This window comes from Anticarsia gemmatalis, chromosome 11 (genome assembly GCF_050436995.1).
Source record: "Anticarsia gemmatalis isolate Benzon Research Colony breed Stoneville strain chromosome 11, ilAntGemm2 primary, whole genome shotgun sequence".
In the NCBI taxonomy this organism is placed as follows: Eukaryota; Metazoa; Arthropoda; class Insecta; order Lepidoptera; family Erebidae; genus Anticarsia; species Anticarsia gemmatalis.
Genome location: NC_134755.1, coordinates 7,723,805 through 7,751,349, shown reverse-complemented (window position 1 = coordinate 7,751,349; position 27,545 = coordinate 7,723,805). Strand labels below are relative to the sequence as shown.

Sequence of the window (27,545 nt, the reverse complement as noted above, 5' to 3'; positions counted from 1 at the left end):
TCACTTCAAACTAGTGTTTCTTTTGAACGGTCATAAAATAAATCATCCAATATTTATAGATTTAAAATAAATTTATTGCACGTTTCAAGTAATCATGATCTAATGGCATAACATACAAATAGGTGTAAGTATTTACACATTGCACATATATCACTATGAGTATTCAATTATAAATACTAGAATTACAATTAAATTATATCCAACTCAATATCTAGCACACATACTTACATTCAAACTGAATTAAACATGGCAAAATATGGCAAGTTTAATTCTCTAACACTAACATAATTTACGAAAAGTATAGCAAAAATGGCAAAATAATGTAATTACAACATACATTTTAAATAACTGGCAACATTGTCAGTCACACTAGTAACATTTTTGAGGAAGCAGTCACTCTGAAGATAATCAAGAAATTACAACTATCACAGTTTTATACCTATGTATCTACTGGCAGTAACTATAGCTATCGATACAAATTTTATTTTGAAGCAACATTTGAACCTCTTTAATATTCGTAAGTCATAAATAGCTTTTTAGCCTAAGTTCTAAAGATATGACTCGCATCACTTGGTACTGCAGCTAGTTTCCTATTCATATTCAGATGTATAATTTACTATTTTTCTACAAATGCAAGTCCTCAATTAGAAGTAGGCTGCTACCGTAACATAGCTATCCTATGGTATTTTTAATTACAAGTGACAAGGGGTTTCATTCATGTAGTCGCTCGACATTGCCGCTGGTCCCAGGCGACTCTACAATTACGCTAGGTTCATCGGCGGAGTTCTCACTAGCTGTGTTATTATCATCGTCCGCAGTTTCTTCACTGGAACTATCTTTTTCATTGGAGTCTTCACTGGACTCATCTGATTTATCCTCATCTGAATCCATTTTCTCTGAGGCAGCTTGTTTGTTTTTGTTCTTTTTAAATTCCTCTTCCATCTCTTTGAATTTTAGCGTCAGATATCTGCAAATTTATATGGTAAGTATACATGGAACGTAAGTATGAATATTTTAAATCCCTACAAAGAACATAATTTAAAGTCCAGTTAGAAACATCTATGAAGTACCTACGTATTCTCAACATGACTAGAAAAAGTTAAGTGACATTATTACAAATCACTGAGGATTTCAGTACCAGTTTGACCTGATTTATTATTGTTTTTGGGTAATTGATTCGTGTTATGACACACTTACTTATCGACCAAGGGTCCGCTGTAATCTTCTGGGAACTTTGGAGAATGCGGAAGTATATACTTGTAGAGGCTCTCATTTAGCACATACAGTTGTGTAGTGGTAGCGCATCGGACATTGAACCACCAGTCACACGTCAACGCTGCTTGAGAGAAGATAGTCCCGTTAGGACACAGGAACGACGCTTGACCACCATTTAGATCGCAGTAATGCCACACCTGAAAATACATTTTACGTAGGCGCTTAGTAAAGCAGGTACATTTATTCAAAGAAGTGAGAATCTTCACACCACTGCCAGACGACAGTTATTTAAACAGTTGGACTTAAACTAAAAGATAATAAAAGCTTTGTTTATATTCAAATTTCTGCTTTATGAAATTTAATTCTCCCACGACTGTTTTTCTCGACGGCTTAAGAAAAAAAACGACATTATAAAAACCAGTAGTGTCGCGACTAACCATTTTGGGAAACATCCTCTGTAGGGTTGGTGAGTAATTACCACAAATGCAATATGCATAGACAGACGTCAACAGCAGCTGGCGACCTACTTTCCCTTCGTAACGCCAACTATTTTTTACACACATTCCTTTAAGTTGCAAATTACCTGGCAGCGGGTCTCAGGATCTGCGAAGAAGCCTTTGTACCGTTGCGTTTTGCAGTCAAACCTTGTGGGTGGTATGACAGTAAGTGTAGGATAGTCAATTCCTGGTCGCCCTGGAGTGCCGCCTTCGTCGTCTGATGTGGTGGGCAAAGGAAACTGTTGGCTGGTGCCACCATTCGTCGGATGATCTGTAAACGAGCATACAAACATCACTAATGGAAACCTGGTAAGTGTAAGATAAATATATGTCTACCAATTTAATTATTCTTTTGACGTCATGAATCTCAAGACGGTTTTTCTCAGTTAAACATATCCAATGTCACGACATATTTAACCTTTAGTTACACAGCTTTAAATGTACCTACTTATTAACATTTATAACGAGGTCAGGAATGAAAATGCAGTCACTCACGTCATACTCACAACAATCATTATGACGATATTTAGCTAGAGCTGTTGAGAACTGAACTGAAACAAATGTACCTAGTTGTCTCTGCCTGACGCCCTGCAATACTTTACTGAATAAAAAGTTGGTAGTTAGCAAAGTACAACACAACTGGGTACATGTTGTTACAGTTACAACTAGGTACATTTTGTTGGTAAAACTTCACGCATACTTCATTTTACTTGCCTTTTACAGTATGCCTTGCTTAAGTTATTATATCTTAAATTCTCTCCAAACTGACTCACCATCTAAATGTTGCGAAGGCGGATTCACGTGAGCTAAATACGGTTCGTCGTGCAAGTCTTCATCGCTTACTGACGCAGGATGTTCAGTAGCCGGCTGGATCTGTTCTATGTCTGGTTTAGGAGTGACGTCCACAATTTTAGGAACAAATGGTTTCGGAGAACTTAGAACTGGTGCCTCTACATCATTATGCTGTGGCACTGCCTTTAAAGCAGTCAGCACCTGCAGTAAAGTTCTTATCGATGAACCAACATTATCTTTTGTAATTGGTTTAGGGATCGATTTGTTTAATTGAAGCGAGCTTAGTAACGTTGCAAGCGGAACTGTCGTCGAAGTCGCTCGCGGAGGTTGCGTTGTAGCCGGAGCAGGAACGTACTGATAATACTTTGGCCTTAAATCGTCAATACTAATCACGGGCCCTCTATGACTCTGGTGTCTAACATCAGACACCACAGTTTCAGGTATAACAGTACTGTAAACAGGTTCCTCTTTAGTATACTGAGGTGATTTTATAATAGGTTTGAAGCCACTCTGTATGATAGGATCAGGCAGAAGAATCGGGCGATACTTCTCGTAGTAACTTTCAGCAACAACTGAAGGCTGTTTGTGTTGTTGTCTGACAGCGGGTTGCTCAGCTTGCTCTTCGTAAAAATAACTAGGTTGAGCCGGTCTTGGCTTTGAATATATTTGATCTCGAGGTAGTAGCCCAGAAACAGGTACAGGTACTGGTGCTGGCTTTCTTGGGAATTCGTATACAGTCTCGTGTTCGGGTACTTTTACAGGAGGTGTTTGTTCATAAGGTACTAATTTATATTTAGGAGATTGTTCCTTTTCTGACAAATAATATCTGATGTTCGGGGTATTCTCGTTGTATAGATTCAAGTAAGGTTTTCTGGTCGGTGATAAATATGCTATATTTATAGTTTTGGGTGTTTGTTTCTGAATAACTCTACCAGGTTCATAATCGTTCTGAACTAAAACGTTGTAATCGGAAAGTAATGGGTTGTAGTTTGGAGTTACTTTAGTGGTCTGGTAAAGCGGGACACCGCCTTTATAAAATACTTTTGTTGGATTAGCCGACGCGATGTTATGTTGTGTTAATCTGTTCCCTTGATATCTAGGTATATTTCTATTCGAGTATATTATCTTCTTTGGTTCTCGTTGACTGTCGTGTCCTAAACCACCAGTCTCGATGATTTCCGCCTTCTCCACCTCTACTTCTTTTACGGTGTCTGGAGCTGGCGTAGCTAAGTCATTAGCGTAGTAAAACGTCATGTATGGAATAAGTCTTCGATATCTTTCATTGATAGAAAGTTTTGTGGAATTGTTACTAGAGCTTTTGGGTTTTATTTTACTGGCTTTGATAGTACTCGCCGCGAAGCTTGGTGTTATTGGTACAAATCCTTTTTGCATGTCCACCATCATTCCTCCTTTCATTTTAATTTCTGGACTGTTTCCATTCGATGTAATGGTAATTGTAGAGACAAGGGCAGGTATAACTGAAACAATTAAAACCAAAAATATAGTAGGTTTAATTTTTTTAAATATATTCTCTGTAGGACATTAATTAACAGTAATAGATATACATTTAGTTAGACTATATTAAACAATTTCTCAAGCTTGAAAAGACAATGCCCACTTCGAGGTCAAAGTGGCTTTTCAACTTGACATTGTGCCGAATAACGTGATACAATAATAGTTACGGCAAGATTGCGAAATACAATTAACATAGATATCGATAGATCTGATTTGTATTAGAGCATCATTACAGCAGATTATCCGTTTAAAGATAATATAATAATCGTGACTATTAATATTGCAACGTGCACGTCGTGTGCCGATATAAAAAATGAATTATTTATCAAATTAGATTAGCGAGACGGATACTTTAACGTCAATAATGAAGCGTGTCATTAACTACTCTGACCTTAAATTTCAGACTAGCTTAGAACGTTACATTATACATAATATATTAAACATACAGAACTGTCCCTACAAGGTAGAGCGTATGCACTACTTACATTCTATTTAAGACCCAATCTTTAGAAATTATCACTCAATAAAATAAGAAATCTAGATGAAGTAATGCTCTAAGCAATAATTATAACTTATTTATTAGTTTAATCGAGCGCAATTATTCGACAGACCACGATTAGAACGCCAATCATTTCATATTTGTATTAGCAATCAGCACCACAACATTCACTTGGCGCACCCACCTCTACTTGCACATACCTTGTCTTCAAAATATTGACCAAACTCATCACTTGCAAATAGCCTGCCTAGTTGAGAAACAATAATTTAATTCTATCCGATCATCATATTAATCACTAACCAATTGACCCATATAAAATCGCCGAGGTCTTTATTAAGCAAGATAACAGATCAATTTAATATAAATACCTAGTGCCCTATTGAAACAAAGTTTACTTTCACGTGCTAGATTCCTGTTGCGTCGGTAAGTGTTTAGTAAATCTCTAGTACGTAGGTCTCTGTACCAGTTTAAGTCTGTACTTCGTTCACGTTATGAAATGTGCTCCAGTTTTAACAATTGTGTTTTGGTACAGTTACCAATCTACATACTTATCATTCATCAGCATTATCAAGTCTTTTGTGACGGGTTATTATTTGAAATGAGATTCACCTGCGCCGGTAAAGTATTTTTTCTCATTGTGCTGTCACACCTCATAAAATATGAGGTACCTATCTACATCGCCTTTGTTTTCTTGGCTTTACCTTACTGTTGGTGCTAATCAGTCATTTACACATAATAATTACGGAACCCTTCAAAAATATTTGTCCTTTGTAATATAATAGCTAATTAGGCAATTCTTCACGGTTGATAAATATCAGGGATGCTTTTAGGCTTCCTTTTTACAATACGAATGTCAACCAGCGAAAATAATTCTCTATTTTCGATGCTTAGATACTCCTTCGTCATTTGTAAGAAAAAAAGAAATGGTGCGATAAATCACTGGTGGTTGCCATTTCGTTGTTAGTATAAAGATTCCATTCTCACTTCATAAGTTAATATCGCTAATTGCGCAATCTGTTTTGGTCATAGTGTTAATCACTTTACTTTCACGATTTCGAACTGGCCCTTATTTCGTCATTACAATCGTTGATTATAATGGTTGATGGTACAATCGTTCTCTAATTAATATTTTGATTGCACTCTATATGTGCAATCAATTAGATACTATTATAATGTTTATAAGGTCGTTCGATCACTGTCAGACAGGCCGGTGCTAGTGGTGCTTAGTACCACATAAAATATATAAAAATCTGAATATAGAGTAGTTATCAAAGTAGAAAGAATGGTGCTACAACCAGTATTAGTGTATGTAAAACTGTGACTAAAAAGACTGTATGTCCGTATCTCCTCACCGTGGCAACAAAGCTGAAGAAATCAATTAGTTTCCTGCCGTCACACCCAATATAACTTTATAAAAGAAAGTGTGTGAACACACACGCGTTTGAAACGCGTACATCAGTTTACATTGACTAAAATAAATGTAAAACATTGAAATAAATTGACGGAAATGTAGCCTCTTACCAAATATATGCTATTAAATTTCTTTTATTTTTTATTTTATTTATACTTCTTTTACTGAGTTAAGTAGGTCTTATTCATATCAAATATCGACACGTACTAAGTACGTGAAATACTATCTATCTGCTTATAACCAATGGCTTGATTGTTATTTCATTACACTACTTAACTTGATTCTTGCGTTGGAGTATTTAATACATTTTTTATTGACTACATGCATTTAGTAACATAGAGTGTTATTAACCTCTTATTTCATACATCGTTAACTTATTGTCGGTGTCATAAGATGCGGCAAAGTAATTGCAATTCGTCGATGCATCAGTCCTTTCATTGCTATAACACCTTCGTAGTGAAAATACTTACGGAAAAAGGAAATCTAGGAGAAACCAACATTCACAATTGATTGTAGATACGCTGTATCGCTACAGGCATTATAAGTAGCCATCTCGATAGGTAGTAAGAAGTTTAGTAAACAGCTGCAACAGCAATGTCCATTGTTTCCTCATTTCTTGAAAGATAATTATCGATTATTGCATAGAAGACAATGTTTTGAATATTGACTGATTGAATGTAACTTGAACAATAGATTATGTAATAACAGAACTATAGGTAAGTACCTATGCTCTTTATAAAATTATGTCAGCTTATATAATTGAAATACTTGGCATAAATGTGCTGGGTATTGCATCTCACACTCAAAGGTGTTGCAAAACTTAATATCCATGTACACATTGTACGAGCCGTGTCGCTTGGGTATATTTTATTAGACCCAAAACGAATTGTGTGCAAAGCGACAGCGGAATAAATGGTAGGTAAGTATTTTAGAAAGGCAGGATCATTCGTGTGTCGAATACGGGTAGAGCCTTGGAGGAGTGAAGTGACTGGCTTGCACACGGAGATCCGTATCCTTACTACGCCAGTGCCTCACTTACACTGATCTAACGATAACATTAATTAAGCTAATTTATTCACTCAGACGTATTTAGGTTCCATTTAATAGGAAGCACGGTAAGATATAGATTTATAACGCATTAGCTTTCTAGATCATGGATAAGAAGAAAATTTAATAAATGTTACTGAGGCCCACTGCACTAACAAACTTTCAAAATAAAAATCATACTTCAGTACTTGTGGTTTAAGAGGATAACTAGATATTATCAGTGTCATTGGTTAAATTACGCGAAATAAATTTATAAAAAATTGTAGCAGTCAGTTCCAGATAATAACAATTAATTTAAAGTTGACTATGGGAAATTATTGTATCATGAAACGTAAAGTAGCGACAAATACCTTGACCCGTAGATATAATGATATCGTCCTTCTGACTTTTAAACCATTCATGCCAATAACATAATACCGCCTCTATTTTAACTGTTAGTATCTTTGAATCGCCCAGTTGCACGAAAATGCCCTTTAGAGTCTAGTCTTAAATATCAAATAGGGTTTAAAATATGTATGTTTACTAAACCGAAGCAGTTCTGCAATTATGGCGAACGTGAAAAACGAGAACTTAGATATTAAATCTTTGTAATTTATGTTGACGATGTGGATTTCACCCGGCATACTAGGCTATAAATATAAGATAACCATTAGACTTATTTATAGAGTATTCAACCGAACAAAATGCTGGTAAACGACTACCGCAGCTTCTTCCTTATTATGTTATGTAAATACTGACTCTACGACAAATAGTTGTTTTTCAATTTGAAACATTAACAGGATACTGATTCATCGTCGATAAGGAACAATCAATCTCCGGTAAGACCACCGGAATGACTGTTTCAACTTTCAAGAGCGTGAGATCTTATAACGAGATCGGCGATATTAAAACACGACTATATCTGCTAAGTCATACTACGCACTTTGGCCGCGACTAATGCATAAAAGTAAGTGTAATTTTTAACTCGTGAATGGCGGAATTGAGACCACAGCTTAGTCAGTAGTGTCAGCCAAGGTCGTTATTATTATACTATTAAAATAAAACATATGATCCGACACACGTTTCTCGTATTACTTGGCACACTTTTCCAGCATAAACTTACAAGGACGTAGCTAAATACCTCTTCGAAGTGTTGACATTCAGTACAAATAGCAGTGTTTGAACTTGCAAAGGATTTCCACAACTTACGACAAATCGTGATCTATGATTCATTTGTGTATTTATGCACTCTGTAATAAACAATTATTGTTTAAATCAGTCACGATTCCATGACCCATCGACTCCATCATTCTGCATTGTACTCGTGTGTGAACTAAACTTTGCTTTGTTCTGTGTATCCCTCGATTCGTTTTACTGCCTAGAAGGTAGCGAATTTATCAAACAAGCATGAAGTTCAGTTTTAATAATAGGTAGTCATAAAATCTGTAATATGGGTACCGTGCACTGTGCAGGTGTTCAATTGTAGAAGAGTATTCTCCTACTCTTATGTAGAGTTCATCCGAACCAGTACATAAAATTAGATATTTTCTTTCTTGAATTCCATGTGTCGCTTTGTGGGTATCCGGCTCATAATTAAATGGCCCGTATCTTCAGTAAATAGATGAAGGTTGCTTTTTAGAAAACATGAACAGCTCTTTCGGCTGGTACTTGCAGTAAAATGAAAACGTTTCTACGTATTAATTTATTTTACTATACCTTTAAATAATTTGAGTCCAACGCATTAATTGTGAATAACAAAAAGTAGGTAGGTAGGTACATCAACTAATATCTAGTGCTAGTTGTGTAAAAAAAATCTTGTCAACTCAAGGTACTTGGGCCCTCGGTCACGGTGCGCAGGCGCACGCACGACGGACCGTGCACAATGCGCACGTCTCTCAAATTATAAGCTTAACTACGGTGACATCTTAGACATTTACACAGATATAACGGCTTATATGAGCATTAAGAAAACGTATCTAGGTTATAAAAGACATACTGTAGCTCGTTTTTATACTACTATCGACTACCGACAACCGGCTAGCTATCGAGAAATGTTTCACGAAAATCTGTTTAACGCCTCTACCCGGCTCCATAAGACATATTTTGGCAATACATTTTAAATTTCAAACTCTCGATACTTGACAGTACCGACTGTAGAGAATTGCGCTACTGAGCCTGTATTTCGACGATTATAAGTACATAATATACGTTTATCTGTGAGTTGTCCGATGATATTTATTTATTTTTATGCTCCAGTAAATTCACAACCTATCTACCTATATTATATCTCTAAAAAAGTATTGATAAAAATATAAGCAGCTGAAATTTTCATTACATAATTTGTTTTCTTTTAAATATACTAGTGCAATCAATAGATTTATTAGCTATACAATAGGCTTATGATAAATGTATATATTACGAACCATTGCGCAAAAAATATATTAGCTGTCGCTATTAACTGACCATGAGTAAGCAAAATAAACAAACAGAAAAGTGTTACTTTCTTGCGATACTTATTAACTCAAATGAAAGTATCTTTTGTGAATGAATATTTATACACGCAAGAGATACTCATGAATTCTAAATACTATTGCCGAGATCGATTATACATAATGGATGTATGTAGGTAGATATATTTGTATAATATAAAGCATTTTAGTGAATAGTGATTGACGTTTCAATCCGTTTGGGTAATTTGAAGTTTCTTGATTCAACATTTACGATAAACTTTAAAATAAACAAAAAGTCTTAAAGGGATACTAGTTTGCTTAAAATATTGACATACATAATTGTATTAAGTACTATACGAGGAAGGGTTTCCTTAACATGAAAAAAGTAAATCAACCTGTTCGATAAAAATAAACAGAATATATCTAATATTGAAGCCTGCGATTTTCCTCAAGACGTTGTCCTTCAGTTTTCCAACACATATTCCCCCATACATAGGTATATTCCCTCATAATTATTTTATTTGTCAATTATCAACGAGAATGAATTACTGACATCACACAGTGCAATAATTATGTTAATTATTTTATTTTGAAACAAGTCTGTATTGACTAATTTGTCAAAACCTTTATCTCATAATATCTCATCCTGTTTCTTGGTAGGCATAAGACGTTACGTTAGCCGCCGTAAGTAAGTCGACGGCTTAACGGCTATTAATAATTAAAACTTGATTCAGTTAGTTTGATGAATTAAGGTGACATAATAATAATTGTTATAAATAATCGTTATTTTTACAACCTTAATTTATACCACAAAGCTTACTGTGAGAAACGAACTTACACCCATCCGGTCCCTACTAATCTCAGTGCAATTAAACTCGTTCCTTGTTTAGGCAGACCTATTGGGTAAGTACGGAAACGTCACTTCCGAAACAACGTAATTACATACACATAGGTAGTTAATTATTTTTATAACTTTACCCGTAATACTTTCACTCGAGTGAGTTTGGACAGCATATTGTATCGATTTCCATCCGTTTGTCGTCGACCACACGACCACACCACAATGATATAACGCGATCGTTAATGGCATCCGAGAAACTGAATGCCTGATCAGACGCTTTCACTCAATTTATTAAAAAAAGGTTTCTGTGATAACATCCTCAATGCATCCATAATATTTAAATGCTTGTGGAATCTCGTAACGGTGTATTATTTCACCAGCAGAGTGAACAATGGAGATCGAGTCGTTAAATATAAATTGTTATAGTTATACAAGATGCTCTTGAGTTAAGATTAGCGTGCTTCGGAGTCATCCTCGTGTCACGTTATTTGCCATAAAAACATCTCCCTAAAGTTCGAGAAAGTATGTTATTATGGTGAAAGCGAAACTCGACCACAGTGCACGGGACAGACGTCAAATGTTATTACATAAATCGCGTCTTGTTTACCGATTAGGTGAGATTTTGTGGCAAACGCAACGACCCGCAAGCCGCAACTGCCCACGTGAGTTCAATAGTACAATAATACAGGCAGTGCGCGTACGCAAGTGGCCATACATAAAGCCAAACTGCTTATAAGACGAATGCAGCGTGTGAAAATGTATATTTTATATTATGCACAGTTTGTCTCTAGTTGACACGTAAAACACATCAAGGTTATGTGTTATAGCCCTTTTGTCTGTCGTTTAATCATATAGCATTGTGCACTAAGTAGATACCAGTAGGTATGTTGTAAAGCCTATGACAAATTCAAATGCTTCAACTAATATAACAATATAATATACTTTACATAAGTGAAACTATGCGTCAGCCACGTTTGGTGACGAATAATAATGCGGACTTCTCAAATTATAGAGTCGTAATATCAACTTAGGCCAACCCACTCAGTCATTTCCTTAATTCTTGAAACTTAAGAATTAACTAGCTGACCCGCAACTTCGCTTGCGTCACGTAAGAGAGAATGGTTGAAATTTTCCCCGTTTTTTTAACATTTTTTACTGGTACTCTCCTATTGGTCGTAGCGTGATGATATATAGCCTATAGCCTTCCTCGATAAATGGGCTCTCTAACACTGAAAGAATTTTTCAAATCGGACCAGTAGTTCCCGAGATTAGCGCGTTCAAACAAACAAACAAACAAACTCTTCAGCTTTATAATATTAAGTATAGATTATCTAGATACGTAGACATTGATTTGCATATGAAGACATTTATTTAATAATAATTTTATACTTAATAATAATTAATTACTTTTAATCATATTGTTTTATATGTAACTTCCACGTACGCTTTAACAAACGTTTGCTCTCACGACGGCTGTCTCACCTTCAGAAATTACAAAAACTGAAAATTATTGCCAAATTATTTTGTTACATTTAGAAATACGAATGGAATGAGTAAAACAAATAAGTGTAAAGATACTAAGTAAATACAAGGATGCTTGCGTCAGAATTTAATTAACTGTTCGCGTACAAAATCGTGGTGATCGAGTTTTGGCCCATTACCGTTGACCGCAAGGTCCGCAAGGCTATCCCCGCTTTATTTTAAACTACTTCCTCGTGTATTGTTTAAATTTTCTATGGATTTAAAGCCTTGAATATTTACGATCACTGAACTTATCAGGTTAATGAGATTTCATGCAAATATTCGAACTATTAATCTACTAAAACCGATTGGATCTAGATAATGTAAATTAAAGTTATTTGATGCATAAATCCTGTCTTGCACAAAGTGCATATTTACTCATTTTCTATAGACCAAATAGTGTGATGCAATATTTTGACGAGAAAATTCGTAATATTTATTTGTTGTCTACACTGACGGCTTTCTTTATTAAGCTTTGTTGACTGGTAACAGATAATATTGGAGTAAGTAGTTATAGAAGCATTAAATCACCAAGAAAAGCTTTTCGTAGCTTCTCTATAATAAACTACCTAACTAGTCCCACAATAAGCTACTGATTAGTATATTCAATTAAACTTCCTACGTTAAACTAGCTTACACACAGTTGTGCGTAGAAACTGGGTCAAGATCCAAATACATATCTTCTCGAAATGGTTAGCGCATCCGACGCGTCTACAAAGTCATATCATGGCCACAGTTATTCATAATTAATTGTTCCATTATACTGCACTGTGAATGTTAATTACTGCGTGAGACAATTTGATGCACTCACTTATTTACCGTCAGCGTATTCTTTTAATGATATTTAATTGATAGGTGCTAGTGTTCCAACAATATGTGGTGTAGTGTTTCTTCATCGTTCTCTTGTCCGTCCCATTGTTCGTTGCTCGCATGGTGCAATACTGCTATTCTTTAGTGGACGCCTACGAGATGACCTACAGCTTCCTTTACAATATAATAATAATCATTTATTGTTATCAGAACCTATTTCGACCTTGTAAGCAGTGGAAAACTGCTATCAAGAATAGTACTCAAAGCTCCGTGAAAATAAATTCAGTGGTACAATTTATTCATTCGGTAGGTACTCGCACAAAATTATGATTTATGGTATAGTCCAGTGGTTGCTTAAAGTAACTGTCTATGTTTAATTTCAAATGTCTATTTTAGTTCTAGACAGTATCTAACATGTCTTTTGTAACAACTGACATATTCAAAGTAGGCCGACATTATGTCTCTTTACTGCACCAATATAGCCTATCTTAAATCTACATTTCTTACTACCTATTTCGTTCTACAGACAATTTACTGGGCTTTTCTCAGACTATTGAAATGTCAATTAAACTACCGAGCAGTTATTAGGAAGCTGCAGAATTACATGCCCAATTTAAAAGGTAACTTCATTCATTAAGTTCTAAATAAGGTCAGGCACAATGCAATGTTGTTTATTAATACTACCAAATATAGATTTTTATGACATTCCATTATTTCGTAATGTCTGTTCTGTGAACAACTTCTATGTTTGATCCGCAATATGAAATCATTTTATAGTTTGCTATATTTCCTGTATCAATGTGAAACGTGTTTCAACGGATGTCATTTCTGACAAATTATTTAATATCAATAATTAAGTTGTATTGAACTTGTTTCCGGTTGTTGTCTTTGTGCAACCCGCAGGTGTCCTGTTATCTATTAGGTTATAGAGATACGCACAAACGTGCTAACGTGATTTTTATTCAGCTCCTATATCACGTTTGTCTAAGTTACTGCTTATCGGTACTACTAACATTGTCTATATCTTGGAAGATAGACAATGACAATATAGACAAATTCCTTATTCCTTTTCAAATGACGTCAAAATGATTTTTTCGTTTAAATGGGATATGAATTACCCCTAAAAGTTCAGGATCCTATAGTCTAAAGAGATAATAAAAGGTATGCACTAAGCGCCATTCCCATCTCGACATTTAACCTCAGTAGCACGACGTGTCCCAACAATCACGCGCGGATGTTGATTGTGATTCGTGTTCGCGACTACAAGTTTACTTAAACTAATTAGTCTAGTTAATTGCGATGTAACAAATAGCATGTCGCGTGCCTCGTTCACCAGTTCAAGGCAATGTTTGTTTACGTAAACCCGAGAATGTATGTAGAATGTTGTCGATGCAGTTTCAAATTCGCAACACTGATGTCGTTGGAACCATTATTGTAATTGCTTGCTATTTTACGCTTTTCACACAATACATTACCTCAGTTTTTTGTGTTTTTGGTTTCGTAATGGTAGTGTCCGACATTTTGTCACTAGAAAACGACGACAGTTCATATTTTGCTCTTTGGGCTCTTGATCTATTTTATAATCTTGTTAATTAGGACACACATAAATCATACGAAATTACTTAAAAAACAAGTAGTTAAAAACATTACTTCACAATAAAACAGACACAAATGAACCATAACTCAAATATTTGACTCTATTGATTACATTAACAATGATTGTCTTCGATTCATTATAATAATTTTGTAATATGTGGATGTAACACATAAGTATATCTGAATAAATCAAAGCTCTACGCAATTCTTAAGTAATGGCAGTAAGAAAGAAGCGTATAAATTAAGTTACTTAACGTTTTACCAACTTAGGTTGTCCTTACATAGGACTAAGTTAACTCATGCTAGTTGTATAACTTAGTTAAGCTGTAATTTATTGTGATGTTAAACATCCGTATCGCCACGGTCTATTGCAGTCAGATTATATGATGGCTCGGTATTTAAAACCCCATTTTATGTCGGCAAAATCTCACTTTCGACTTTCAATTTTGCATCACTACACACGGTGATTATACTACTTATCCGTTTTTATTGACTACACCTCTGATACTTGTTCTCTTATTTCAATGGAATTAACTATAATTATATGAGATTTCTACAGGAACCGAACATCTTATTGTCTGCCAGACATAGTGGTCTAATAGATATAATTCAAACCTATGTAATATCTATATTTACATGCGTAATAATAAACGCAAATAGCAGAGTTGGTTGTGAGGGGTTGAATAGTTTTAAGTTGCTAAGTTAAGCTTGTGTTTTGAATCCGGTGACACGATTTCTCTTTGAAGAGTAAACTTGTAAAACAACCGCTTAAGCTTTACTTTACCTCATACTTACTTAAATTTCTGACAGAATATTAAGCAAGAAACTGTTACTTCAGTAAATAAACAATTACTTTCTCATTACGTATAATTACATATTTTTGTGTGCATTCTTAAGTAATCATTTCCAGTCTGATGCTTTAAATACATGCTAGTTTATCATAGTGTGACATTTTTAATTAAAATGTTAGATCCTGCAGATTTTTTTACTAATGCCGGCTATTATCATAAATAAAAACTTATTAATTTGAAATACGTCATTTGGAAACTATATTGCTTGCCAAAACGAATCGTGCTTCAATTATTTGATAAGCTACAGAAATGGTATAAGTTTTTTACATAATCGTGTATTATTACTTGGACTGATCGTATACTTACCTATTAGTACAGTAATTTATACATTTCTAACACCCGTTTTTATCGTACCGCAAATCGGTGGAAATGTCTAACAGTTGTTGAGTGAAATACTGCCTCCACTGCGCTTTACCGACTAGACGCGGAAGTAGCAACTAGAATGCGAAATCGTAACCGATTGTACGTTTCGACTCGTGAGTCATTTGAATTATTGTGTTTGATACAAAGACTAGCTTCTATCCGCGACTTCGTCCGCGTAGAAGTCGAAAATATTTCACGGGATCCCGTTCCCGGGATAAGTAAGGGGATCAGGGGATGCCTCATTATAGTATTTTATGCATGCAAAGTCTCAGCCCGATCGGTTTAAAATAGTCAAAGTTTCATACAAACTTTTTCCCTATTTTATCCCCTTGGGGGTAAAATTGATCAAAATCCTTTCTTAGCGGATGTCTACGTCATAACATCTATCTGCACGCCAAATTTCAGCCCGATGCGTCCAGTGGTTTGGGCTGTGCGTTGATAGATCAGTATGTCAGTCAGTCACCTTTGAGTTTTATTTATATAGATAGATAGAACTGGCCACTTGTAGAGAAATCAGTAACAAATGCATGTAGGTATACGTGTTATGTTTTGGACACGTGACTGCGGTGGTCATCGTGAAGGTCGCGGAAGGTCAATCGCACCACGCACCTGCCGGCCGAGGCACAGTGAAAGCGAAGCATCCGTATCTAACACCTTTATGCTATACACTGCAATCTATAGCTCGATTTTCTTCTACTATCGACAACCGACCTGTCATCGAGAAATTTTGTATGAAAATCTGATCAGTGCCACTGACGGGTGTCGTAGGAAATATTTTGGCAGCACATTCTAAATGTCAAAATTTCGATAGCTAGCCGGTTGTCGGTAGTCGATAGTGGTACAGAATCGAGGTACAGTAGCTCGATTCTCTACTATGTACTATCGACAACCGACCTGTCATCGAGAAATTTTGTATGCGCCTCTGACGGGTGTTGTAGGAAATATTTTGGCAGTACATTCTAAATGTCAAAATTTCGATACTCGATGGTTCGAATTGTACAGAATCGTGCTACTATTCGATGTTACTATAGTCGTTACATCAAGGTTTCCAATGACAGAAGTGCGCGGAAATACTTAACTCTTAATCGAGTTAATTGGTCCAGCCAGTAGCTTGATTCTCTACTACTATGGACTATCGACAACCGGCTAGCTATCGAAATTTTGACATTTAGAATGTACTGCCAAAATGTTTCCTACGACACCCGCAAGAGGCGCTGATCAGATTTTCATACAACATTTTTCGATGACAGTTCGGTTGTCGGTAGTCGGTAGTAGTAGAGAATCGAGGCACAGTACAGTACCTCTATTCTCTACCACTATCGACTACCGACAACCGGCTAGCTATCGACATTTGACATTTAGAATGTACTGCCGAAATGTTTCCTGCGACACCCGTCAGAGGCGCTGATCAGATTTTCATACAAAATTTCTCGATGACAGTTCGGTTGTCGGTAGTCGATAGTAATAGAGAATCGGGCTACAGGTTAATTATTTCATGTTATGTACAACTAACTCTACCGTAAGCGTACATTCGAACCGATTCGTTGAACAATTTGTAAAATTACATTTATTATTTTATATCTAGTGCGTTTTTTATTATCGATACAAAAGGTCACAAAAACATTTCAGGATATCGTATTTTAAACTTCCTGATAAATTACCTTTACCAGGTACCGCGGTACTCCATTTACTTACCTTGCTGTTTTTTTTTTTTTGGTTATTTACTTAAGGAAATGAATTATGCATTTTTTATTGCTCGAAAGCCGATAAGTATAATTATATAGAACCACACTGTGATTTTAAACATAAATATAATAAGTCTTCAAATTTTTATCTGGGCGCACGGCAGTTGTTTAGAACGTAAAATATTTTTTTATATTGGCATGATAATAACTTATACAATAACTTAAGACAGAAGATCCTTTAACTAGAGACTAAATAGATTAACCGACTTGGTATTACATAGATCTCACAACTTTTTACAGCAAAGAAACTGAACTGCGAGACTTGAGGTTTTTTACAGGATGTTTTTGATGGCATTCGTAATACGCGAGAATAATATTGAGAAGTGATGGAACAATGCTGACCTACTAGCGTTAAGCTAGTCTAGTCAGAAGCTCGTCACAAATAACCAACTAGGCGTGCTGATTCGTCACGACTCATTTGTCTGAGATGATATGAAGCTTATAGAAGGACTACGACGACAAGATCGTATCGTGTAAATGTAGGTACTGTAGGTCAGAAATAAAATAGTCAGATATAAAATTAAAATCCTTATTAAATCCCCTTTGATTAAATCTAATGTAAACGAACGTTAATTGCATCAATCAGAATGTCAGTAACTGCATATTTTCGTTCGATTGACGTTAAAACTAGGTAGGTACCTATTTAGTTTTAAAATACTTAATTTGTTTACAAATGTAAACAATCAATTATAAGCGTATGTAACTAACTGTAATTATCCACATTACTTCACACCATGCATATGTGTTTTTCTTTATTAATCTTACAATATTTTAATGGTACATTAGATAAAATAACGTTCTTAAGCAGCTTATGTATTAACAAGAAATGACAGCTGGGTGTCAGCTTCGTTTAAATAATAAGTTATCCTCAAACTACCTTGAGGTTAGCTTATGTTCACACACATTTACCGACTTGTTTAATACTAACTTATGCTATATTTCACGTCAACACTCCCGCATCAAGGAAACAGAACATTTATCTAGTCAGTGTTGAATACCTTACGTTGTCGGTGCAGTGATTACAACTATTCCGACACCGTTGCATTACCATTACGTCACAAAAGACTCGTGTGCATTACTGTATCAGAATGAAGATACACTTAACTTCAAAACACTCGCACACCGTGACAGGAATGTTTAAATATAATGAAAATATGTGTACAACTATACATTCTACAGCGGCAGATAAGAGATGGACGTGGTCGCTGTCATTGCACATACTGTCGTGACTTCGATGCAATATTTAGGTTTTATTGTGAATCAGAACAATATTGATTACCAAGTCTTATTGTGTAGGTACCTTATATACGTAATTTTTGTACCTGTATTACTCTGTAATGTCGTCCGCGAAATATGATATTCTTTATAAAGTCTTTTTGTAAAGTTGACGTCAACAAAGTAAGTTTTGTAACTGTACGGTAACACCACGTAATGTAATGTAATCGAAGTGCTCTTACATACTTTTACAAAGGTCAGATTACTTATTTATCAACTTATTTGTTCACAGAATCTTGTATGAGAGGTCAAGATACATTTCAGGTCGCCGAGGAGTAAGTATTTTGGAGTTTAAACTCGTTTACCGTATTGAGAAAGTGGTTGACTCATGATCAACATTTTATGATTGTACTTGGTTGATGTCAATCCTGTTTGAAACAAAAACTCTTGAAAGATTATTTCGACACAGTGAGTAAGTATTATTAATAAATTAACTTCTTATTAAAGTTGCATAAGGTCATCGTCGGTCATCGGTGAGAAAGGGACTTTTCCTATTAAATCTAGAACCTTGATAAAGCTAAAGCTTCCTGCAGAAATATGAGATGAGAGTCCATTGATAAATTAAAACAGGAGGCAAATATATCCGCGTCTTCCGATTACTCTCAGAAGATGAATATAAAGATATATATCTAAGATCAGATAGATGATTTCTCCATAAAGTAGGATGTTATAAAAGTATGAATATAAAATGAAGCGCAGTCATAACTTCCTATCTGAACGTGTTCTCACTTCAGTTCACAGAACTACATGTGCATGCGGCACAAACATAAATCGTACTAGCGTTTTGATATATTGATGATTACTTGACGATTATATCTTTATTTTTCCGTCCAAATAAACGAATTTCCTGTCTTCACGAACAAGTATGTATAGGTACATTTTCCGACGTTTAAGTTATAATGATACACGGTACGGAATTCGCCGAAAATGGATGCATTTGTAAGCCCGATTAAATTGCCGTAAAGGTATTATTGACTGAACACGACGCCGACAGCGCAAGATAGGTGCCACGCAACCGTACATAATACTATTGAAGTATGTACATAAAGAGTACCTATATAATTTTTGTATTTCCTTATTTTAGTGGGAATCTTAAATAAATACACATAATTATGCGAATGTATTTAAAATTGCATATTACTATTATAGAGGTAGTTAGTTCAATTATAACTAACAAACTTATTATGTAAGTATCTAAATAAATATCTTGGTGACCGACGTTTATAGTCTGATTAATCGTTGAGTTCATATTTATGTGCCCCAAAAAACTTACATTAAGATGTAAGTTACTCTAAAATAATCAATTTAAAAGTACCTAGTCTCAATAATCTCCGAAAATTTATGAAAGAATCGTTCGTCAAGTGTAGCGTCAATACAAAAAAACAAGAATAAAATAGTGTGATTTAATAGTAGATAAGGATGCATAGCTTCTACCGGGAACTAAGTAATTGGCTGAGCATTACCGAGCAATTATATGCACTTTACGTTACAAACTGTGATATAAGAACAAACAGTGTTGAGTGTAATCATGACATAATGTTGGTAATGAGTACTACAAACTATACGAACTAATCACAATTCACGCGTTATCTGAATCTCGGGAAGTGGTCAAAAATAAAAATGAATAAAGACTAAAAAATTACGTTATTCATTCTTATTTTTGTTAACACAGATCGTTTTTATATATCCTGAATTAACTCATAGGACTGTTTGTTTACACCGGGTAAAGTTTTAGCGCGGACAAAATCGCGGGCAGAAGTAATTTCTTAATATAAACATTGAATATGCGTGCTTTAAACATTGAATATACTCGTAGTGTTCCCAGTAGTCGGCGTCCGAAATACTTGTGAATAAATCATATTATATCGAGTTCTATTAAATATATCAAGTATAATATTAAACCGTAAGCAATTTATGTTCATAAGTATATTACAGCAAGTAAAATAATCGTGAAATCAAAACAAAACGGTTTATTTATTGGAAATCACATAGATTGTTGTTATTATTGACGACAACTTCAAACAATAATAGTCAAGTAAATCAACTGAATAGAATTTATGTTATATCATCTAAACATGTATTTCCAATAACGCAAACAATTTTACTATAACTATAATGAAAGAATTAAAAATATGTAATGTGAAGAAATTATCTATTTATTGTTTGTTTGCAAGTTAAGAATGTTATTTGAAAATTGAAATGCGAAGTTCATTATTACACATACGTATATGCCTGTTAGTTGAAAGCCCAGAACGTTTAGACCAACATCAATGTTATCCCTATGTATTAGGGGACGTGCCTATTGCCATTTACCGGGCACGTTACCAAAGTACAGGCTACTATAGATGATATTGCTAGAATATAAATATATGTATATTACTCAAAGGCGACTGACTGACATAATGTTCTATCAACGCACCGCCACTGGACGGATCGGGCTGAAATTGGAAAAGCATAGATGTTATGACGTAGGCATCCTAATAAAGGATTTTGATTGTTTATATAAAAATTGTGTCCTAGGTCACATACCGTGCGGACGGAGTCGTGGGCAAGTATATTATCGAAGTTTATTGTTATATTGTATAATATTATTGAGGAAATACGTTTAAATAAAGCAATGGCTTAAAGCTCTTTCGAATCCGATACGAAACATAAATTCACAACAATCTTAGTTTTGTATAAGGCGCTGTCTCCACGGGCGAGAGAATCGCGACGAGTCCGCCCTTGTATCGTCGGACAATCGCTCGCTGCGCGCTCGTCGCGATCGCGCGGCGGACTCGCTGCTTGTCGCGGCCGACTAGCGACGATGTATTGACGTTTCGCACGCTCGTTGACACTCGTCGTATCGCGGCGATATTATCGCCGTGTGGAGACGGTTCCATAGAGAGTGTATAGAAATACGTGGCACGACGATAATATCGCCGCGATTCTCTCGCTCGTGGAGACAGCGCCTAAGTTATTTCATCGATAAGTAAACACAACACCGTAGGGCCTTACAAGTAAATCTTGTTAGGTAAACTGGTTCCTTATTCTAACGAGTGAAAATAGTGCATCTTAGATAAACCTTACTTCTATTACACAATTTCATACCAAGAGACTAGTTTCGCATGACAAGTTTTTATCGTACATTTACCTCTGATTAAGCATAGTCAATTAAGGTCAAATAACCTTATCAAATTACCCGTTAATTTTGTGCCTCGGCTTTAATTCCCGGGTTCGGCTAAATGTTTGAATATTTTTCAACGGTAGCCCGAAGTGTTCAAATAAACTTTCACCATATTACATGGGACTAACATTATAAATGAAACGAACCGAATAATATATCTTACGCCCCTGTCTACACTTTCCAGTATAACAGGCGTGATGTTATATTTACGAATATATCTAACATAAATCCGCAAATTCTTATCGTCAGGAAGATGTTCTTAAAATTAATGAATTATTCATGGTATCGGATACTAATTGGGCACATTACGAGATATCTGTGTAAGTGGAATGCTGCATTATTATAAAATCTAAATGATTCACAAATATTTGTGTAACATTACGTTATGTAAAGTTTAGGAAATCAGCATTCCGCAAAATATATATTAAAAAAATCTCGGTTTTTTTTTTGAGCTCAATGTTTTGATGCTACAAGTAAATCAACAATTAATTTTTAAACTAAAGCAAGCGTAGTTTTAACCCTCTAAGCGAATGACTTGTCAACTATTTCATAATTCAAATTATCCGACCATGACATTAAATACAAACAACAAAAGGCTCACGTACACCAAGAGTTGATGCACCGCAAAGAAATGATTATCTAAGTGGCAGTAGTAGCCTACTAATTATTTACAGGTCACCTGTTACTTCATTCTATTGCAGCCTCATCAGCAGTCAATGTTACGAGGACAGTCAAGCGGAAAAACCGATCTTTTTCTTGCGACTATTCACTGCTCTACAATCAACATCAAACACACCGACGTACTCTTCGTAACCTATGTACTTAATTGCGGAAATAAAATAACGTTTAGTGAGAGAAAGCCATTAAGTTGTCGGACAAAAGTAAAAACGTTTCCTTGTCTTAGAAATGTCCATTAGATGGCTAATGTCGCGTCGATTATGTAGAGTACTCTCTTACACAGTACGAAGACGCTTAAAACAACATTTTCCCATATTTCCGCTGAACATCCGTTTCCTAATGTACAAACTACAACGTGTGCATCGTCATATCTATACTAATATTATAAAGCTGAAGAGTTTGTTTGTTTGTTTGTTTGTTTGTTTGTTTGTTTGAACGCGCTAATCTCGGGAAATACTGGTCCGATTTGAAAAATTCTTTCAGTGTTAGATAGCCCATTTATCGAGGAAGGCTATAGGCTATATATCATCACGCTACGACCTATAGGAGCAGAGTACCAGTGAAAAATGTTACAAAAACGGGGAAAATTATGATTCTCTTATGTGACGCAAGCGAAGTTGCGCGGGTCAGCTAGTTTAATACTATACACGCTAAAAGTCAATCTATAACTATTACATCTATACTATATAATATTATAAAGCTGAAGAGTTTGTTTGTTTGTTTGTTTGAACGCGCTAATCTCGGGAAATACTGGTCCGATTTGAAAAATTCTTTCAGTGTTAGATAGCCCATTTATCGAGGAAGGCTATAGGCTATATATCATCGCGCTACGACCTATAGGAGCAGAGTACCAGTGAAAAATGTAACAAAAACGGGGAAAATTATGATTCTCTTATGTGACGCAAGCGAAGTTGCGCGGGTCAGCTAGTTTAATACTATACACGCTAAAAGTCAATCTATAACTATTACATAATCAATTATTTCATAAAAGAATAGCTTCTATATTATTCAACACAGATCTTAGATGTCGTAAGTTCAACTTAAGGATAATCAAAACTGTCTACCGGTTTATTAAATAGTGTTTCTGTACGACTCGCTTGTGCGATGCTCATTATCATAATATGCTTTCTTGATTAAGTATGGAATGTTTGAAGACGTTCAACTTAATCATAGGATGTATAATGACTATAAGAGTTGATTGATCGGTTGACAGCGATATTTATGCAGAAGAAAGATTTCTTATAAAATACCTGGCGAGTATGTATATTAAATTTATAGATGGAGAGTCCACTTAATAGCACTGCATGCGTATCAATCATCGTATGTATGTCCAAATAGTGTCTTAAATATTTGCACGCCTTGTAAAAGTGGGGCACGTAGTCTAGATATAATTTACGATCTATGCTACATTGTTCCTGCACATAAATATCGATTTCTATTTCCAGTACACAACAACAGCTATTGGCCATTTAAACGGGACTAATCTCCGGATGCAAAGACAAAAATTTTAACTCATAAGTTATAAAACGTTTCTGTATATTGTGTTCTACTATATAATTATTTACCAATCATTTCCCACAGTCGAATCCTAAACACACACTTACGCAATGGCAGACTAAATAATTCGAATTCGTGGTTTTGTGCAATTTTGTTATAATGACGGCTGCGTTTTTATTCACAACGAATTGTTTTACATATTAAAGATATAAGAAACCACACATTATGATTTCGTCAGTAGGTAGATATAGTAAAAAAAGACAGTGGTGTCGATGTTGCGATACATTTAAGCCACCCACTAGGTGTACTTACGTTTTATCTTTATACTAAACATTGCGACAGAGAAGGCAAGTGTTATGTAAATGAATCGTGCCCTAATAACGTACTAGTTAAAAGATGCAATTAAGCTTAGCTTTGAAAGTTTTGGAACGTGCCAATGCTTTAAACCGGAATATTTAATTCGTTGGTTTTGTAAAACGATAACTAACGCATACAGAGAAACTAAGAGCCATTTATAAAATAATAAAATGTTGTACTTGATTATAATAATCTTACGAAGTGCTTACCCATCTTTTTTATATTTTTCCATACGTCAAAAGGATGCTAATGCAAATCATATTTTATACAGAGGATTAGCGGAAATCTAAAATGGTGCAGACAATAAATAACACATTCGCGTATTATAACTGGTTCAATATGGCCTGAAGCGCGATAAGTTGAACGGTTCCGGGTTCGATGCCGAGGCCTTTCTGGTAAAAAACACTTTTTGCCCAAAATTTTGTAGACGACATTAAGGTTACTACCGGGTTTACGTTAAATAATAAAAATGTTGACTAAAATTTGTTTACGTCGACTTAACTACAATTTAAACTTTCTTTATTCATCTTATTAATATATTAATTGCGGCATTCACTTAAATTCAAAATTGTACGAGACTTTTTAATGTTAAATATTTATTTTTAAAAAAATGTTAATTATCATAATACAGTCTATGGTAAATAAGTAATAATTAGCCCAAAATATTTTCACTATATTAAAATACATTTTGTGTTGTAACTTTCATGAATCTCTTTGTTTAGGCTAGTCTAATACTATTACTTTTGTTATTTTTATAATAATTAAAAATATACATGAGTATCATAATTTACGCAACTTTATACTACATCCAATGATATAATGAGTTATTACGTTGTAAATATTGATCTAACTAAGTATAAACAAGGAGATGAATACAAGTTTTTCAAGCACTTTAGTTCTCTTAAAACCTCAATTATAATTTTCCACTTGCACAGGCATTTATACCAAGGTTAGTCTAATAATTACAGTCAAGCATTTAAAATTAAGTGCACAAGGAAAATGAGTCATAACAATTTATAAAAACAACTATGCACTTCTAAAAAATATGTTTCACTAAAATATAATGTTTGTGACACAGATTCTAAGCACGTAAGAGATTGTCAATAGCCAGTTAATAGTCTGTAACCTTTTTCAGTAGACATTGACAATGAAAACTGACCAAACGGCCGTTTTTTCTTTCCGTGAGGTCATTGGGTAATGTTCGACGCAGAGTCAAATGCAATTACAGCAATTATACGCAACAAAGCGAAATAACTCGAGCTCTTTCAGTGTGATTCCGATGTTTTTTCATGAGCTATTTGTAGCGATTTATTTACATAATGGATGAATTGACTGATACTAATTTATTGGACAATGTGTCTGTTAGTTTGTGTTGAGATCTCACGAATTAAGTTTAAATTTAGGTTTATTTACAACACCGTCAAAATTTTTCGTAAGTAATTTTATTCAGACTTAGAAAATCATTTATAATGCCTTATGAGTTAATATTTCTTAACCGTAGGAAAAAATATCTCGTATTAGTATTTTGCTATTCCTCAAGCTTATCAAAAAATTAAAAGTCTTATCAAAAACAAAATAGGCTCCACTTACCGCATAAAAGAAGAGCTACTATCTCCATTTTGTAATCCATATTTATTGTTTATATATTTATAGTCAATCATTCATACAGTATATTTCAAATCACGTAAACAATGACGTATTTTTTCCCGCGTAAAAACGCATCGGCCGAACTAGCGCGTGAGTCCGGCGCGCTTCGCGATACGAGTGACCGCATGAGCCAAACAACGCGCCATGCAGACAATTTTTCGACGGCGTATAAACATTCTTCTTTCAACGTATCCGATTCCGAACACATGCGTACAATAAATAGGGTGAAATTAGCCATTTGAAGTAGGTAGCTGATTAGAATTAAGTTTTGTTGCAATAACATCAAAAGACTTATCATAGTTTTGTAAGGCATTTACATTATTATTAACTTTTATTTGTGCTTCTTTGACTTTATATGGAAGGAATTGGTGTTAAACTATAATTGTTACCTGTCTTAAAGCACGTCAAAAAATTATTTGAAATACATTTAAGTTGAAAAACTAATCTTTGGCGTTGGTGTTGAAAACAATATGCTCGCGAAAAATTTAACGTTGGAAAATCTAATGAAATGTTAAATGGTCATTGGAATGAGCAATACTTATTTGCTATACACAGTTTTAAGCATCTTATTCAATGTCTACAACAGGAAAATTTACCCTACCTTACCGAGAAAAACTGCAGCGCGGCCACCAAACATTTCCCACGGCTGTTGGCTGGCACAAGTTGGCAATTCATATCGACGACCCTTGACTATGAATCGACATTGTATGAAACAATGCTATGTTATTATGTTCTTATGACAATGCTGTACTGTATACGTATGTGATAGTAACTTCCCGCTCTAGCTTGTGGTCAAGGATTTTTATAATAAAGGATTACAAATTACCCGCCTGATATTTACTTTAAAGCGTTTAAACTTTCACGAAGCATGAGTAATATGACCTACCTGTACTCATAATACAGCACAAGTAAACTTAGGGCCAGTTCCACAGTTTAGGAATAAGTACCAGATAACCTATGTTAAATAAAGTCACAGCAAACGTATTGAGCCTTAATATCGCAAGCGCAGTAACCTGGTAGAATCATTAAATCAAAACACTATTCATGTCTCAATACACTGATTTACTTACCAAACATTTAAGAACTTAAATCAAATGAGTGTGTAATTAAAATCAATCATAATAAACTACGGTCGATTAAACGTATCATCTTTTATTAATACATTGCATTTCATGTAATAAATCTTACTTCATTTTTACGCATGAGATAAATTAGTTTCCTAAACCTGCCTCGTGAGTTTAGTGGTTACAAATGCAGTAATCAGTTGCAAGATTTTGAAATCGATACCGAATTAAACGGTGTTATTATTCAAATTAGAAATGTAGCTGAGCTTGATGAATTGCAATACGTTCACCCTTTACAAAACCGAACCTAATTATAAACACAGGCGCGATGATTTGTGTTGAGTTTTACGTTGGCCTTCGTTATATGAAATAGACGAATTAACACTTCATTACGAAGTAATACGAGTTAATTACGTTCATTCATGCACAGCGTCGATCTGATAAAGGCTGGCGAAACATAATTGCTGGAACTATTGTAGTTGATTGTACTCTACGTACGATTGTTCTATTAAGTCCACATAGCGCAGCAGTTCCCTCAGTAGTACGGCGTAGAACACGGTTAATGCTTAGTCTAAATCCACAAATGTCCTTTCCGTATTCGTAGAATTGCAACAGCTAAGAATGTTTATAAATGAAATAGGAAATTGCACGAATTCTGTAGTAAAGTCTATGTTTTATCAAATAAGGTAACTAAGGTCTTTGGTTTATTTTAAAAGATCTTTGTCTTGT

The 27,545-nt window shown here is 34.9% G+C and overlaps 1 protein-coding gene across 1 annotated transcript; it reads right to left on the bottom strand.

Annotated features, from left to right (window-relative positions):
- Window positions 1–52: 52 nt before the first annotated feature.
- Window positions 53–25,897, bottom strand: LOC142976523 (uncharacterized). Its single transcript, XM_076119937.1, has 5 exons — window positions 25,696–25,897; window positions 2,486–3,982; window positions 1,799–1,983; window positions 1,198–1,412; window positions 53–967 (listed from the first exon to the last, which is right to left on the bottom strand). The coding sequence occupies exons 1-5, from the start codon at window positions 25,733–25,735 to the stop codon at window positions 712–714; spliced, it is 2,193 nt and encodes a 730-aa protein (XP_075976052.1). The 5' UTR covers window positions 25,736–25,897; the 3' UTR covers window positions 53–711.
- Window positions 25,898–27,545: the final 1,648 nt, after the last annotated feature.